Raw genomic sequence first — 18,084 nt, 5'->3', positions numbered from 1 at the left:
ATTAGTTAATACCAATTTGCTGTGCACGATGACACGGATAATTCGTTTGAAAACATAGCCACTGAATATACATTACAATTGGAAGAAGCCAATTCACTACCAAATATAAAAACCCAGGTGTTTCAACATTTGAAAGATAAAAAAAGCTTTTGCTTGTTAGCTTCCTTTTTTAAATCTCTATTTGTTGTTTTCTTATGCTACTTTAGAAGAATTCAGTGAAATCAAATCAACCTTGGGCTACCAGTTTAATCTGCCCTGAATTGACTAGTTCGTGTGTTTGTCTCAATCGTGTTCTTGTGTGACTGTGTGAGAGAGAGACAGAGAGAAAAAACTCAATCATACATCACTAATTTGACTTCTTAATTTGACTTGTTAGCTTAACGTGATATGGGAGAAAAAGCCTAAAAGATTCTTTAGGTGTTTTTTATGAGACAGGTGCAAGAGGAAAAGGTGTTTAGATAATCCAAATAAATGGGTGGCTCTTATATCTCCTTCTCATACTAAGTATATAATTCAAAGAAATTGTCATATATGCACTGTATTTTTCTGAGCTTTAGCAATAACTCAAAAGCAATTAATTGCCCTTTTCTCTTGGCAATTCGTTTGTTGAGTTTACATGCACGTCGTTGTATATTACACAGCATAACATAATTTCTTTTCTTTAACCTTTTTCTTCTGGTGTAAAAACTTTCACGAGAAACAACCTATATTATATTCTGATTAAAAAATACCTACAACATGTACGAACAATTGTTTTATGGAGAATTTGTTTAATTTGTTTCTTCCTCACATGCAATTGGGGTATTCTGTATTGTGGTGAGGGACATGCTATAACCAATAAAGTAGTTACTATAGTGGAACAGAAAAACTAGACACGAGTTTAAATGAGTGGTACTTTATGTGCGTGCTACATAGTAGAAGTTATTATGAGAACACTGGACAGTGTAACAGTATTACCATGCATATGGGTTTGGTGGAAGCTTCAGAGAAACAGTTTAAATGTATTTTCTTACTCTCATAACCGTTATCTCCATCATCCGTGTGAATCAAATATGATGCAAGACAGTTGCATAAATGGGACCCTCCCAAGACTGTGTTGCAAGTAAACCAAGCAATAAAACAACAGAAAAGCTTCAGTACTAAAGGCAAGACACAGAGCTTATAACAAGACTTTTTCAGATAACCTTTTTCTCTTCCCCCATAGATTCTTAGGTTGCTTTCAAATATAATAATAACCAGGACATGCAACCCTAAACTATTCATATTCAATTCCCTCCCTAGCCAGCCTTTAATTTTCTCATTATATAAAGCTTCTTCCACCAAACCTGTTTCTCACTCTCATTCTTATCATCTCCCAACAGGTTTTAATTTTCCTTGCCACTCATACACATGGAGGAGTCTCAGTATCTGTTGTGGTTCAAGAGAAAACAAATGTTGAACTCACATATTCAACAACCATTTGGAGCCCGCAACAACAACACCAACTCATCGTGGGAGGAAAGGGCTTTTGCAGAAGATGCTGCTAGGATACTTGGTGGGTGCATATGGCCTCCAAGATCTTACTCCTGTAATTTCTGTAAAAGAGAGTTTAGGTCTGCTCAGGCTCTAGGGGGACACATGAATGTGCATAGGAGGGACAGGGCTAGGCTCAAACAAAGCCTTAGTCACCATAATGAATCCCTTCAAGATCTTCACAAAAATGATTGTAAGTCACAGAGTGCTCAATTTTCTGAAGTGATGGAACTTCTCTCATCCAGATATTGTTGCCTTAATCCTTATTTACTCTAACCTTTCAGGTCCAGTTGCAACAAGCAAAGTCTCGTCTTCTAGGCCCTCAACTATATCTACTCAAGAAAATTGTTATCATCAGCCTACCATGTCTCCTTACTCTTCTCCAATTAGCTGGGGACATCACCACATGGGGTCCCCTGATTCAGAACCAAAAGGGTCTGCAGTGAATGGAAGGGAACAGTTTTTAAAAGGTTTGGGTTGCAATGATTATGTTGAAACAAGTTTGTCTGTGGGACAAAGTTCAGTGTTTGTCCAAAAGTTACCAATTGAATCATATGGGGACGAAGCTATCAGTTATAAAAGATCAAAGACTTCTATGCCTCCTTTGCCTGCCTTCCACAAGCCATGTTCAAGTGATAGACACCTAACTTTTCATTCTGCAGAATTTGTACTCAAGCCTGGAATGGAAGACTTAGATCTTGAACTCAGGCTGGGGAAGCCGCAGAAAGTTATTTAGTATATAAGACAAACAGAAGAAGTTGTAATGGAGTGTCAGTGTTTACCTTTTTCTTTCCCCTTTCCTATTAGAGGTTCATAGAAAATAGGCAAGAACCTTCTTCGCCTAACCTAAAGCCACCTTGAGTAGAATTCTTAGGTTTATTTTCATGAGATGTTAATTTGAATACTAATATTATCTCTAGTTGCATGTTATTATATTTTTTTTCTTCTTCTCTTCTCTTGAATATGTTGATGTTTCTCCTTTCTGTTATGAGCATAAAATTACGCGTAATGGTTGTTTTGTATAACAAGGAGAAACATGAAAAAAAGGAGAAGAATGGTTTAAGATAAAACTTATACATGTGAAGAAAAGAATAAAATTAAGAAACTACTGTAAAAGGGTATGAATGAGAATAATAAGAATGAGATTTTTCTTGAATTATTAGTTTAGTTACTGCATGCAGTTCATTTGAAAGCAAATGACAGATATTGAAAATACAACACTACAGTACCTTCAACAACATATGCAAATCTCACCATCTCAAATATGATATCAGATTTGACCAACTAAAACATGTTAGTGGAAATTGAAAATCTTACATTTGCTAGGGTTTCACAACGAAGGGGTTATGCAAAGACAGACAAAGAAATAAACCACACAAAGTTGTACTTTTTCTTTCAAGAAAAACATAAATTTCTTAGAAGTTTATTGATACAGTATAGTCTCATTTACTTGTGGTGAGAGGAATCAAAGAAGAGGAAAATTGGAGTGTAAGGTAATAATTAAAGTGGTGGAAGAACTGACAGTGACTGACAATTAGAAGTCACTTCAGCTACATATATTCCAGGGAACTAACAGTAGTCACATGCACATAAACCTGCACAAAATTATGAATAACCTTTTTACACGGATCATTACAAGTGATCGCTCACCCACTTACCACTTCACCTCATCATTCCATAAATTCCAAACCGTTCAGTTGCTTTCCACATGCTTTTTCTTACAAACACTTCCAAAAAACCAACCAACCACACGGAAATTGAATATTAACACAAACACAAACACCACAGCCAAATATTAATTTAGTTTGGTAGAGAGGGAAAGGACATCACATCATTGGCCTTATTAGCATGTCATTGTTTTTACTCTTGGTGTGATGTGTATTATATATATCCATGTTAGTTATAGTTATCCCTAAAAATGTCCACTTCTTATCTTTCAAATATTTCGAAGCCCGAGACTCTTCTGCTCACTGTAGTAACTTAAAAACAGTGTTAGCCACCTTATTGTGACACCGACCGTTCCTCCAGAATACACGGGGACGTCACACTCTCTTCTTTTCAACCTTTCTTTCTAAGGAAATTTTATGAAATATCGCTTTTATTTGACTTCATGTTCTTTGCAGTCTGCCATGAGCAACGCATACACACACAGAAGCAATGCATTTCTGTCTACGATCAAGGGGGAATTCCAGCTATATACCCTTTTCACTATGTTTAATTTCCCATTACGGACTAACATATATACTTTTACTCATAAGATACAACATTGGCACAAAAGAGAGATTAATGAAGAAAAGCATGTTTTCCATAGCAACTTAATCAACCATGGATATTGTACATGCACACTTATGCTAAGCCCACTTATTTTATGCAAAAGTTTAACTCTTTATTTCAAAATTAGAAGAAATAAAAGTTTAATGGTCATTAATTGATGGCACAAAGTAATTTTATCCAGTCATTTATTTACAAATCATTTGTTGATTAAATAGCATTACATAACTTCAATTCTAAAAAGTTACATTGGTAAGTAAAGTTAATTACATGGACAGATTATTATATTGTATTTCTTCCAAAGGTTGGTTCTGTCGACCAGAATATTTAAGCATTTTGGAGTTTTGTTATTAACATGAAAAAAAACTGAGATTATATATGTCACATTGTATATAATTATCTGTATTTTATCCTTGTTGGTTTTTTTTAATGTACACGCATCTCAAAAACACGTCACAAAATCAATAAACAACGTACCCTTTGTTACTATCTCAATTTTATACTGAATTTTTTTTTCTTGAGCCGTGCCATGAAACGAACTTTGTGAGCTGTAGCAACTAAAAGTCACTGCGATCATAGTCTTTTTTCTCTGTTTAAGCTTTCTTTCTTCTCCTAAAAACTTACTCAGGCAAACAACCCTAGCTGATTGAGGAAGTGGTGTTTGGTGAGTGACTTTGCAATTATGTGAATATATAAAAATGGTGATTAGTTGGAATAGAAGTTATGGTTAACAAATAATGCAGCATTTTGATTATGGCCTGATATCAGGGTGAATCTTATGTTTGAATTAAAGTGTAAAGATATATATATATACATGCAGCAGAGAGAAGTCACATGGGGATGATGATGTGTGTGTTTCTGTTTGTATTTGGTGTATTTATTGTGGGAATTGAGATTGATATGCATGTTCCCCAGTTTAGGAAGTTTGTTTACTTTATTTAGGGTGCTTCGATGTATGCAAAGTGTAGTGATAGTATTTTGTATAGCTAATTGCTATATACTGGTGAAGTTTAAGAGTGTCTATAGAGATTGGAATTGTAATTGTAGGTAGGTAGCACGTGTGTGTCTATGCATTAGGATTGTTTATAGCTTCTGCCACTGAAAACAACTACACAGACATTTCGTCGTATAATTAATCTATTCATTGGTTGTGAAAGACGATTTGACAAATGACACTTCACAACCTTATTCTCCCTTCCTACAATGTCGCTTTACTCTTCCATCTACAAATTTTAAACCTTTCAAATATAAAAACACTTGTTTCAATTTGACAAAATGGAAGGAAGAATAGGGGCTTCTACACTCTGCATGCACGTGATGCCAATTCTAAATTGCAATCACTCTCCTCCGTGACTACAATAGCTTTTGTAATTTTGTACCTACCTAAACCTACTCATCTCTTTCAAAAATTAGTTCAACAAAAACTACTTGCTTCTTTATTCAAAAACAAAATTATTATCTCTAAGTCAAATCTCTTGGGATTAGTTCATCTGTAGCTTCTGATTCAAACTCAAACCTTGTTATTGGGCCCATCTGGGTATTGGGAGAAAAGCTATTGGGCCCATGAAAAAGGATATCAACAACACTATCATATACATATGCCCAATAAAAAAAGCATACACCTTTTGAGAAAAAGATGATTTTTTTCTTTGTAAATTTTACATAAGATGGTAAATACACGTTCTTCAATCTTCATGGTCACAAAAAAAAAGGTAAAAACTTTAGCAAAAGCAAACAAGAATGGCGAACCCAGAGGGTAGTGCAGAGGCTCAAGATGGTCACTTAAGGGAACCACTTCGTGAAAGCGGGTTCCTTTTTTTCGCTTCTCGCTCTCCTTTTCTCGAACTATCGTTTTTTTTTGTTCTGTTTTGTTGCATGAAGTGAATTGGGTTTCTTGACTCCGGGGTTTGTTAAAACGAGTTAAAGCGTTTTTTTTTTCAAGTTTTTTTTTTCTGGGTGTGATGTGGTTTCATTGTTGGTTCAGGCATGCTGTGGTGGAGGAAATGGCGGAGTTTGGTGCGAGGTGTACACTTGCTCCAGGAATGAAGAGGAGCTGAATGCACGCTAGAAGGAATGGAAAAGAAAGGGTTTTTGGTTTCTGGGTCGGTTTCTGATATGTGTTTTCCACCCCCAAAGAGAGAACCTCATTAAACAAGTGGCCTCTGCCTTCAACGGCAAGCTCAACATACTTGTGAGTCTTTCTTCTTTTTTGTTTATGTTTAGAAATTGGAATATTTTGTCTTGTATTTGTGTTTAAAGTAGTTTAGAATAGTAGGTAGGATAATCTGAGTGTTAAGCTTTATAAAAAGTCATGACTGATTATAATTCATGAAATCGATTTCAACATTTATGAATTCATGAAAAGGAACTGTTGGATGAAGATCAAATTGTTCACATTTCAAATACATATCTTAAGATTATACTTGGAAAAATAAAATATGAGTTGTTGCATCTTCGTCCAACGATTCTGATTAACTAAATGTGTGAATGCAGGAACACAGTTAATAATTGAAAACATAACAAGTTTTGTCTCTATGAACATCTTGTGAGCTTAGGTAAACAATGTTGGAATAACTGTGAGGAAACCAACAGTAGAGTATACAACTGAAGAATATGCAAAATTGATGGCAATTAACATGTGCCAACTTGCACATCCTCTTCTCAAAGGTATTGTGTTCGTTTCCTCTGTTGCAGGTCAGACAAGGTTCTGGAGCCATTTATGCAGCAAATAAAGGTGAGTTGATGTGTAATTATGTGATCTCCGGCTTTTGACATAGATTACAAACTATTTTGAAAGGTATTGATGAAATAAATTCATTGTGCTGTTTTCTTTAGCTGCAATTAATCAGCTTTCTAAATATCTTGCTTTCGAATGGAACAACATAAGGAGCAACAATGTTGCACCCTGGGTATACCAACACATCAGTTCATACACATGTAATGCTCTATAGTTTATTTCATTCAAAAATTACTTTCAAAACTATATGTTGTGATACCTCATCCAGTTGGATACCTATAGATCCAACCAGAGAATTTGTTGGGTTATTTTAGAAATTGTTGAGGAGCCCAATGAAATCATCATGGCATAAGTGTACACAGTGGAGATTCCACACTAAAAGGAGGTTTTGTGCTAACAATACATTGCGGTGACCTTACGCATGATCATCACTATAATAATTAATTCAATTAACATTATCTTCTTGATTTGGGATGCTAATGTTACCATATATCTGACAGTTGCTTGCAAATAAGGAACTTCTTGATAAGATCATATGTCGAACGCCAATGAAGCGAATTGCAGAAGCACATGAAGTGTCATCCTTGGTGACTTTCCTTTGCTATGCTGCCAGCAGTTTCTTACATCACTGCACAAGTTATTTCTGTTGATGGAGGATTTACTGTGTATGGATTTCAACCCAGCTTCAGAATTGCTTGAAAGCAAAATGGACTTTTTTATTGTTGTATTATGTGACAAAGTAGTAACCACTTGAGTTTTGGACCACCTCTGATCAAATAGTTTTGAAATGAGAATGAGTTATTTTAGTATTTTAAATTTATATATACACACATAATGAATGTTATTTTTTATGTAATATATATGTTAAGAGTTATATTATTATTAATTATATAATGATATTTAAAGGAAATATTAATATTCAAAGTTATTTTTATTATATTTAACATTTCTTCTTGCCCAGATTCTCTCAAAAAATTGGATGACAACCTTTTATATTTCCATTTTAGTTTCATTCTAAAAATCGAATCAAACAATAACTTCTTTTAAAAATAAAATTTTCGTTTTCTCCCTTCATTTTCTTTCAACAAAACATTATGCAAGATTAATCTCTTTCAGAAGGTAAAATAACCTTTCAACCAAGTGCTTTTCTAAACAGAATACTTAAGATTATTTTTTAACCACTTACTTAAGTTACTCAAGTTCATCATTACTTCACTCAATCACTAGTTGATTCACTTCTCTTTCTTAAAAAAAGAGCAAATTGAGTTAAAAGTAAGGCCCCTAATGAATTTTAATACAAACATAAAGGTTTTTTTGTCAGATTTATATTGCATTGCACACACTGCATGTTAGTCCTTTTCCAAAATACTAAAAGGGAAACATGCATTCTCTCTTTTGCCTAATCAGCACTGACAACAACACACACAAACAACCCCCACAAATGGGCCCATTGGGATATCACCGCCACCAAATATCTAACCTCGTCGTTTTGAGACAACATAAAAGACGTTCTAATTCTTCATGTTCAGAACTCACAATATAAGATCGTGAACAAAAGCTAATAGCAATGGCGAATCCAGAGGGTAGTGGCAGAGCTTCAAGATGGTCACTTAAGGGAACCACTGCTCTCGTTACAGGAGGCACACGTGGAATCGGGTTTCTTTTTTTTTTCTTTCTTTTTCTAAATCGTATTTTTTTTTCTGTTTTCCTCTTTTTCTTTGGATTTCATTTGTTGCATGAATTGGTTTGGGTTTCTTGATTCTGGGGTTTGTTAAAACGACTTGAAGTTGCGTTTTTTGTATGCAATTTTTTTATGGGTGTGATTGGGTTTCAAATACATTCGTAGAGGCAGATTCAAAAAAATTGTTCTTTATGGGCTTATAAAAGATGTTCAATGCAAGGTTTTCATAGAAACCTTTACCTGCAAAAAGTGTGAAGATTGGACGTGATTGGGTACATTCTTTTCGGGAAGGGAATAAAATAATATTTAAGTGTTCTAACAAGCTCTCATCACACATCATAGTTCTTTTATTATACGTTGTTATTATAAAAGCCAATACGTTGTTATTATAAAAGCCAATGAGGCTAATTGTTTCCATGTGTGAGAAACTTGAACAATTTATGTTTTTATTAAATTAGGGTTATAACTTTGGATGTTTACTTTTATTTTTATGTTTTTAGATGCGGATGTTTTTTATTTTTATGTTTTTTATTTCTTGATTCTGGGGTTTGTTAAAACGACTTGAAGTTGCGTTTTTTGTATGCTATTTTTTATGGGTGTGATTGGGTTTCACTTTTGATTCAGGCATGCTGTGGTGGAGGAACTGGCGGAGTTTGGTGCAACTGTGTACACTTGTTCCAGGAATGAAGAGGAGCTGAATGCATGCTTAAAGGAATGGAAAGAGAAGGGGTTTTCGGTTTCTGGGTCGGTTTGTGATGTGTCTTTTCCAGCCCAAAGAGAGAATCTCATCAAAGAAGTGGCCTCTGCCTTCAACGGCATGCTCAACATACTTGTGAGTCTTTCTTCTTCTTTTTGTTTGTATATTTAGAAATTGGAATAGTAGGCAGGATAATCTAAGTGTTCAGCTTTATAAAAAGTCATCACTGATTGAATTCATGAAATCGATCTCTAACATTCAGGCATTCATGAAAAGGAACTGTTGGATGAAGATCAAATGGTTCACATTTCAAATACATATCCTAAAACTAGATTTGGCAAGAAAAAGTATGAGTTGTTGCATCTTCATCCAACGATTCTGATTAACTAAATGTGTGAATGCAGGAAATGTTTACTGCAGCACCATAAATACAATCTTAGAGTTTGTGACAATAATGACACATCTCAAGATAAGACCTTTAAAATCAAGAAACTATACTGTCAAAATGTGAAAACCGGTGTTAAGTGAATGAATGTACCACTTACTAATTTGTTTATTGTGCTAAATTTCAAAATATTTTGGAGCTTCTGTACCTACCCTGTCATGTATTATGATGCAACCCAGCTGCTTTGCCTGTGCTTAGGATAGAAGCAGGATAACCCGTGTATTCAGCTGTATTGATGACTCTCTTATTTTGGGATATTAGTTACTGAATTTGTTAGAGATGATCTCAGGTTTTTCAATTCAAACAGGAGTTTCAATATGATGTGTATTGCTGAATACTGTATCGTGTATTGTAATAACATCCTCGTAAAACACTCAATGTGTTAGTGTGTGTTCTTCATCCTGTTCTCCTCTTACATGCACTCAATTTGCAAGTGGTTACTGACTTATAAAATAAATAAATAATTGCAATTTCTTTATGTATTTTGCCTAAATAAGACTTTCTTATTGTTGCTTGAAATCCATCCTGTAGGCAGCATTTGTATCTGCACAATATAGTTAATTGAAAACATAGTATGTATAACTTTGCCTTTTGTGATCATTTCAGCATAAAATTGTTAATATTAAAAATGTTCAATCAAATAGCTAGACTCGTTTCTCTTGTGGGCGAGATTTCAGCACACAATAAGTTTTGTTTCTATGATCATCTTGTGAGCTTAGGTAAACAATGTTGGAACAAATGTGAGGAAGCCAACAATAGAGTATACAACCGAAGAATATTCAAAATTGATGGCAACTAACTTGGACTCTGCATACCATCTGTGCCAACTTGCATATCCTCTTCTTAAAGAATCTGGAAATGGAAGTATTGTGTCCATTTCCTCCGTTGCAGGTCAGACAAGTGTAGGTTCTGGAGTCATTTATGCAGGAACTAAAGGTGTGTCGATGTATAATTATGTCATCTCAAACACAGATTACAAACTATTTTGAAATATATTGACGAAATAGAATCATTGTGCTGTTTTCTTCAGCTGCAATGGATCAGATTACCAAATATCTTGCATGTGAATGGGCGAAAGACAATATTAGGAGCAACAGTGTTGCACCCTGGTATACCAAAACATCACTTGCGGAACCTGTAATGCTCTTTCACCCGGTTTATTTTCTGTTCCAAGAGACTAATTGTCTTTTCTTTCTGAAGATTGGTTAATTATTTTGAGAAATAAAATTGAGTTTGATCCGCAGTGAACTGGTCGGTCATTAGTAAATAAATTCTAAGCTGATAGTATTAATTTATTTTGTTGATCCTGTCAACATATATTCTGTGTTGAAGTTTTACATTCATGTTACTTTTAAGTTTTAACTTGTCTATTCAGCAGTATAAGAGTATTCAGATAAAAAGTGTCTGTCTATCAGATAATAAAATATCTTTAGATTAATTTAGTACGAAATTCAAATTCTTGAGAGAGCACATGTGTGTATGTTAGCATGCTAATTGTTACCTTGTATCTACCAGTTGCTTGCAAACAAAGAAATTGTTGAGGGGATAATATCTCGTACGCCAATAAAGCGAATTGCAGAAGCACATGAAGTGTCATCCTTGGTGACTTTCCTTTGCTTGCCAGCAGCTTCTTACATCACTGGACAGGTTATTTCTGTTGATGGAGGATTTACTGTCTATGGATTTCAACCCAGCGTGAGAATTACTTGAAAGCAAAATGGACTTTTTTATTGTTGTATTATGAACAAAGTGGTAACCACTCGAGCTTTGGAACACCTATGATGAATAAGTTCACTTGAGCTTTGGAACACCTATGATCAAATAGATTTGAAAGGACAGTGAATTATTTTAGAATTTTAATGTCTTTCACGACTATCTTGAATCATAGTAACTATGAGAATGAGTTATTTTAGTATTTTAAAAATTTATATATATTCAATGCCTGTAATAATATGTTGCAACATGATTGTACTTCATCTGGTGAACAAAATGCAGAGCTTCCAACAATTTTTATTTGTAAAGTTGTAAAATGTTATTTTTTATGTAATATATATGTAAAGAGTTATATTATTATTAATTATATAATGATATTTAAAGGAAATATTAATATTCAAAGTTATTTTTTGTTATATTTAACATATCTTACTATTTATTTGATAATTTAAAAAATAAAAATAATGCTAAAGGCAGATCCAATCGGATCATGTTAAAGTTTTGAACAAAACCTACTTAGATGACAAATTAAAAAACAAAAACAAAGTGATTAAATGATATGATTATCTCTTCAATGATTCATATCACAAACATCCTTTCTATTTATTTTTAAAATAAAAAGTAAACTATATTTATATTTTCTAGACATAGAAAGAGATACTGTGGATTGCGCTTTTGCTATTGAATTTCAAAATGAACTTGATGACCACTGTCTGCTGGCAGATAATAACGGGAACATCCATGTTGTAATGTACAACATGGATTTGCTGAATCCTGAAATAATCTATGCATGGGGGAACTTACGTCATTTTTATGATCTTAAAGGAGAACATCGCGTATATTTCCGATACGTTAGTGATAACTGCTTTCATATTAATGTTTACATGGAAGCGGCTTCTCAAATAATGGTATCTGTCCATTTTGCTGAAGCTGAACGTCGTGAACCACTCACCAATGGTCCTTTTCAACAACATTTCTTCGTAACTTTATCTCTTCGTCAGACTCAATCAAGTTATCTGGTGACATTTTACTTTTGTCTTATTTAATATTTCAATCCTTATTTTGTATATTAAGTTTTTTACACATTGTTTTATTTTTTTGAAGTATCTACCTGAGGATTTTGCCAAATACATTCGTAGAGGCAGATTCAAAAAAATTGTTCTTTATGGGCTTATAAAAGATGTTCAATGCAAGGTTTTCATAGAAACCTTTACCTGCAAAAAGTGTGAAGATTGGACGTGATTGGAAGAACATGTGTCAAGTACATTCTTTTCGGAAAGGGGATAAAATAATATTTAAGTGTTCTAACAAGCTCTCATCACACATCATAGTTCTTTTATTATACGTTGTTATTATAAAAGCCAATGAGGCTAATTGTTTCCATGTGTGAGAAACTTGAACAATTTATGTTTTTATTAAATTAGGGTTATAACTTTGGATGTTTACTTTTATTTTTATGTTTTTAGATCCGGATGTTTTTTATTTTTATGTTTTTTATTTCTTGATTCTGGGGTTTGTTAAAACGACTTGAAGTTGCGTTTTTTGTATGCTATTTTTTATGGGTGTGATTGGGTTTCACTTTTGATTCAGGCATGCTGTGGTGGAGGAACTGGCGGAGTTTGGTGCAACTGTGTACACTTGTTCCAGGAATGAAGAGGAGCTGAATGCATGCTTAAAGGAATGGAAAGAGAAGGGGTTTTCGGTTTCTGGGTCGGTTTGTGATGTGTCTTTTCCAGCCCAAAGAGAGAATCTCATCAAAGAAGTGGCCTCTGCCTTCAACGGCATGCTCAACATACTTGTGAGTCTTTCTTCTTCTTTTTGTTTGTATATTTAGAAATTGGAATAGTAGGCAGGATAATCTAAGTGTTCAGCTTTATAAAAAGTCATCACTGATTGAATTCATGAAATCGATCTCTAACATTCAGGCATTCATGAAAAGGAACTGTTGGATGAAGATCAAATGGTTCACATTTCAAATACATATCCTAAAACTAGATTTGGCAAGAAAAAGTATGAGTTGTTGCATCTTCATCCAACGATTCTGATTAACTAAATGTGTGAATGCAGGAAATGTTTACTGCAGCACCATAAATACAATCTTAGAGTTTGTGACAATAATGACACATCTCAAGATAAGACCTTTAAAATCAAGAAACTATACTGTCAAAATGTGAAAACCGGTGTTAAGTGAATGAATGTACCACTTACTAATTTGTTTATTGTGCTAAATTTCAAAATATTTTGGAGCTTCTGTACCTACCCTGTCATGTATTATGATGCAACCCAGCTGCTTTGCCTGTGCTTAGGATAGAAGCAGGATAACCCGTGTATTCAGCTGTATTGATGACTCTCTTATTTTGGGATATTAGTTACTGAATTTGTTAGAGATGATCTCAGGTTTTTCAATTCAAACAGGAGTTTCAATATGATGTGTATTGCTGAATACTGTATCGTGTATTGTAATAACATCCTCGTAAAACACTCAATGTGTTAGTGTGTGTTCTTCATCCTGTTCTCCTCTTACATGCACTCAATTTGCAAGTGGTTACTGACTTATAAAATAAATAAATAATTGCAATTTCTTTATGTATTTTGCCTAAATAAGACTTTCTTATTGTTGCTTGAAATCCATCCTGTAGGCAGCATTTGTATCTGCACAATATAGTTAATTGAAAACATAGTATGTATAACTTTGCCTTTTGTGATCATTTCAGCATAAAATTGTTAAAATTAAAAATGTTCAATCAAATAGCTAGACTCGTTTCTCTTGTGGGCGAGATTTCAGCACACAATAAGTTTTGTTTCTATGATCATCTTGTGAGCTTAGGTAAACAATGTTGCAACAAATGTGAGGAGGCCAACAATAGAGTATACAACCGAAGAATATTCAAAATTGATGGCAACTAACTTGGACCCTGCATACCATCTGTGCCAACTTGCATATCCTCTTCTGAAAGAATCTGGAAATGGAAGTATTGTGTCCATTTCCTCCGTTGCAGGTCAGACAAGTCTAGGTACTGGAGTCATTTATGCAGCAGCTAAAGGTGTGTCGATGTATAATTATGTCATCTCAAACACAGATTATAAACTATTTTGAAGTATATTGACGAAATAGAATCATTGTGCTGTTTTCTTCAGCTGCAATGGATCAGATTACCAAATATCTTGCATGTGAATGGGCGAAAGACAATATTAGGAGCAACAGTGTTGCACCCTGGTATACCAAAACATCACTTGCGGAATCTGTAATGCTCTTTCACCCGGTTTATGTTCTGTTCCAAGAGACTAATTGTCTTTTCTTTCTGAAGATTGGTTAATTATTTTGAGAAATAAAATTGAGTTTTATCCACATTGAACTGGTCGGTCATTAGTAAATAAATTCTAAGCTGATATGTTGAAGTTTTACATTCATGCTCCTTTTATGTTTTAACTTGTCTATTCAGCAGTATAAGAGTATTCAGATAAAAAGAGTGTCTGTCTATCAGATAAAATATTTTTAGATTAATTTAGTACGAAATTCAAATTCTTGAGAGAGCACATGTGAGTATGTTAGCATGCTAATTGTTACCTTGTATCTACCAGGTGCTTGCAATCAAAGAATATGTTGACGAGATAATGATTCGTACGCCAATAAAGCGAATTGCAGAAGCACATGAAGTGTCATCCTTGGTGACTTTCCTTTGCTTGCCAGCAGCTTCTTACATCACTGGACAGGTTATTTCTGTTGATGGAGGATTTACTGTCCATGGATTTCAACCCAGCGTGTTGATTACTTGAAAGCAAAATGGACTTTTTTTTATTGTTGTATTATGAACAAAGTGGTAACAACTCGAGTTTTGGAACACCTATATGAATAAGTTCACTTGAGTTTTGGACCACCTATAATCAAATAGATTTGAAAGGACTGTGAATTATTTTAGAATTTTAGTGTGTGTTTGGATTGGGGAGTGGATGTGTGAGAATTTGAGGCATTGGATGTGTGAAGATGTGAGAAGAAAGTAATGTTGTTTGGATTGGAGTATGCTAGAGTGGATGTGTCAGAAAAGTTTATGCGAGTTTGTGAGTGATGTTATGGTTGTGAGGAACTTTTAATTTTTTTTAAAATTGTTAAATGTTACTTTACAAATTTATCCTTGCCTATTAAATTTTTTTAATAATGAAATGAATTATTTTTGTTTAAAAATAAACAACTTTGACATTATAATTAAAAAAATGTATTCAACAAATTAAATAAAAAAACTTCAAATAATTTTTTAAAATATTAAACATGCATTATAAAATTAGAAAATAAATTAGATCTTATGTAAATAAAAGATAATATTTTTTATTATTAAAAATCCTATAATAATAAAAAATTAAAAAAATACTAAAAAATATAATGTAATTAACAATAGAAAATAATTTCATAAAAAACTATTATCAAATAAATTACTAACTCATAAACATAATAATTATAAAAAAAAATATATTAATATAAACGCAGAAACAAATTAAATAAAAAAAGAACTTCAAATAAATTTTTAAAATATTAAATATATACTATAAAATTAGAAAATAAATCACATCTTATATAAATAAATAAAAAATACTATTTTTTAATATTAAAAACCCTTGTAGATGAATAAGGGTAAATTTGGAAATAACACATGCTGATTTGGCTTTCCTTTTACATTTCTTCATTTTGAGGAGAGAAGATATATACTTTTCATAGGTATATCCTCTCCTCCTCTTTCATGCAAAACTCTCGATCCAAATCATTGATATCCTCTCACTTCTTTCCTTGTGAACCGTAGATTCATAGAAGCAAACAGAGCCTAATGTTATCTTGAATCCTACATGTACGTGACATTATTCTATTCTAAGTTTTTTCTTTCTTTTTACTCATATAATGGATTGTATCATATTCTCTTTAATATCCAATGATTTTGCATGTTTTAACAATGTTACATAATTTTTTATTTTTTTTTAAAATTATTTACTGGACTGTATCTCAAACACTGTTTTAATTATAAATAACTAAAATATATAGATAAATAAATTATATTCTTCTCCAATTATTTTTTAACACAAGGTTAAATTTGTAATTTTACTTTTTTTATTAATTAAAAGAAATGAAATTTTAATCATACTTATCACAAGTTGAGTTAGGCTTAAAGTCCATTTTTTAATATGGTATCAAAATCATTTTGAGTCTATCCTAGCAAGAGTTTGTTGGATTTATCGTGTCACCAATTATCGACGGTTATCGAACCACTCATAATATATAGTCTCAAATATAAGTTGGTAGTCTCGGCGTAAGAGAGTGTGTTCGAAATTCCATATCGACTAAAGATTAGGACTTAGGACATTTCTCAGTTTATAAGTGAGTGCAACTTTCACGTTATAAAATTGAGTTAAGTTTAAAGTCAACTTCTTAACCTGGTATAAAGTTATTTAAAATCTATCACAACGAGAATTTGTTTGATCTATCGTGTCATCTGTTATCGATCACTCATAAATATATAGTCACACACACGAGTTGATAGTATCGGCATAAGGTGTTACAAAATCTTATGAGATTAAATTAGAGTTGTTCACTTTTTAATATCGAGTTTTTATATATATTTTTTATTTTATTGATCTTAATCTAAACTATTTTCTTTCTGTTTAAATCAATCGTTTTCCTCAACATCAAATCTCCTCCCTGGACCCAAAAAGCATGAGTGCTGATTAACTATTCCTATACATATTATGTATGTTAGCATGATCATAAGTATAATAATGAATTCAAATAACATTATGGGTGGTAATTGTTACCATATGTCTGACAGTTGCTTGCAAATAAGGAACTTGTTAATGAGATCATATCTCGAACCCCAATAAAGGCGAATTGCAGAAGCACATAAAGTGTCATCCTTTGTGACTTTCCTTTGCTTGCAAGCACCTTCTTACATCACTGAACAGATTATTTCTGTTGATGGAGGATTTACTGTCAATGGATTTCAACCCAGCTTGAGAACTACTTAAAGCAAAATGAACATTTTTGTTCTTGGATTATGTGAACAAGGTGGTGGTTTGCCACTTTGATTGGTGAATGAACTATTTTAGTATTTTTAAGAATTTAGATAGTCATATTCGGTGCCATGATTGTAACATTATGGGTGCACTTGGAGCTCCTTACACATCATTCAATATATGTATCTATTACTATCAAACTAGTGCCAAGTGCCTTAGCACTGTGTATTGCAACATTATTGCACTTCATCTGCCACTGACTGAAACAAATGCAGATCTTACAACAAATTTTATTATTGTATCAGGTGGAGCCAATCACTAATAATCATTCATTTTATACTAAAATATAGATAACCTCTATCATAGGGAATGTACATTGATTACTAATATTCCTTGAGTTCCCTTTGCTATGCACTGACCGTGATTATAAACCATCTAATTCAATCATAGTTGTATTATAAAACAAGAATTGAGATGAATAAAGAGAAAACCAAAGGATGTTCAAAGATATAAGAAGATATACTTTTTCTATTTCTTTTTCATTAAATTAAAGTAGAGAGTTTTAATATATATATATATATATATATATATAAATAAATAAATAGTACATTCATTGTTTAGTTAAGGAGAATGTAAAAAATAAAAAGTCAATAAAAATTAGAATAAGAAAATATAAAATAAAAACTAGACATATGTATAAAGAAAAACACTTGAAAATTGAAAAGATAAAATAAATATTTTTTTTTTAAAAATCTTGCATTTATATTATTTGTTACTCTCCACAAACTAAGAAACAAATATTGATAAGATCCAACTTAGAATAAATACTCTTAAAATAAATATATAATAATAATTATTATAAATAATTTAGCTCTTTTTATGAATAATTAGAAAATTTATTTTTTATTTTTTTTTATCAAATTTCTAATTATTATTATAAACTCAATATGCAAAGTCATTCAAAATTCCAAATGCAAGATTCAAAGAGATGACTGCCAAAAAGGAAAATAAAGTTCTTCAACTTTCTTCATAAT

General features: G+C 32.6%; 3 protein-coding genes and 1 pseudogene across 3 annotated transcripts; all 4 read left to right on the top strand.

The window, feature by feature from the left end:
- The first annotated feature begins 1,157 nt into the window (after window positions 1–1,157).
- LOC137815000 (probable transcriptional regulator RABBIT EARS) lies at window positions 1,158–2,442 on the top strand. The gene is made up of 2 exons (XM_068617994.1): window positions 1,158–1,705; window positions 1,797–2,442. Exons 1-2 carry the CDS (start codon window positions 1,390–1,392, stop codon window positions 2,246–2,248), a joined length of 768 nt encoding a protein of 255 aa, XP_068474095.1. The 5' UTR covers window positions 1,158–1,389; the 3' UTR covers window positions 2,249–2,442.
- Window positions 2,443–5,523: 3,081 nt separating this feature from the next.
- LOC137816109 (tropinone reductase homolog At5g06060-like) lies at window positions 5,524–7,308 on the top strand (annotated as a pseudogene).
- A 582-nt stretch (window positions 7,309–7,890) lies between these two features.
- LOC137814998 (tropinone reductase homolog At5g06060-like) lies at window positions 7,891–11,250 on the top strand. Its single transcript, XM_068617993.1, has 5 exons — window positions 7,891–8,176; window positions 8,826–9,033; window positions 10,063–10,279; window positions 10,374–10,480; window positions 10,859–11,250. Exons 1-5 carry the CDS (start codon window positions 8,088–8,090, stop codon window positions 11,051–11,053), a joined length of 816 nt encoding a protein of 271 aa, XP_068474094.1. The 5' UTR covers window positions 7,891–8,087; the 3' UTR covers window positions 11,054–11,250.
- Window positions 11,251–12,263: 1,013 nt separating this feature from the next.
- LOC137815001 (tropinone reductase homolog At5g06060-like) lies at window positions 12,264–15,184 on the top strand. Its single transcript, XM_068617995.1, has 4 exons — window positions 12,264–12,854; window positions 13,884–14,100; window positions 14,195–14,301; window positions 14,639–15,184. The coding sequence occupies exons 1-4, from the start codon at window positions 12,840–12,842 to the stop codon at window positions 14,831–14,833; spliced, it is 534 nt and encodes a 177-aa protein (XP_068474096.1). The 5' UTR covers window positions 12,264–12,839; the 3' UTR covers window positions 14,834–15,184.
- Window positions 15,185–18,084: the final 2,900 nt, after the last annotated feature.

Source organism: Phaseolus vulgaris, chromosome 1 (assembly GCF_000499845.2).
Source record: "Phaseolus vulgaris cultivar G19833 chromosome 1, P. vulgaris v2.0, whole genome shotgun sequence".
Lineage (NCBI taxonomy): Eukaryota > Viridiplantae > Streptophyta > Magnoliopsida > Fabales > Fabaceae > Phaseolus > Phaseolus vulgaris.
The sequence above is the reverse complement of the archived record's forward strand: the minus strand, read 5'-3'. Positions and strand labels throughout refer to the sequence as shown.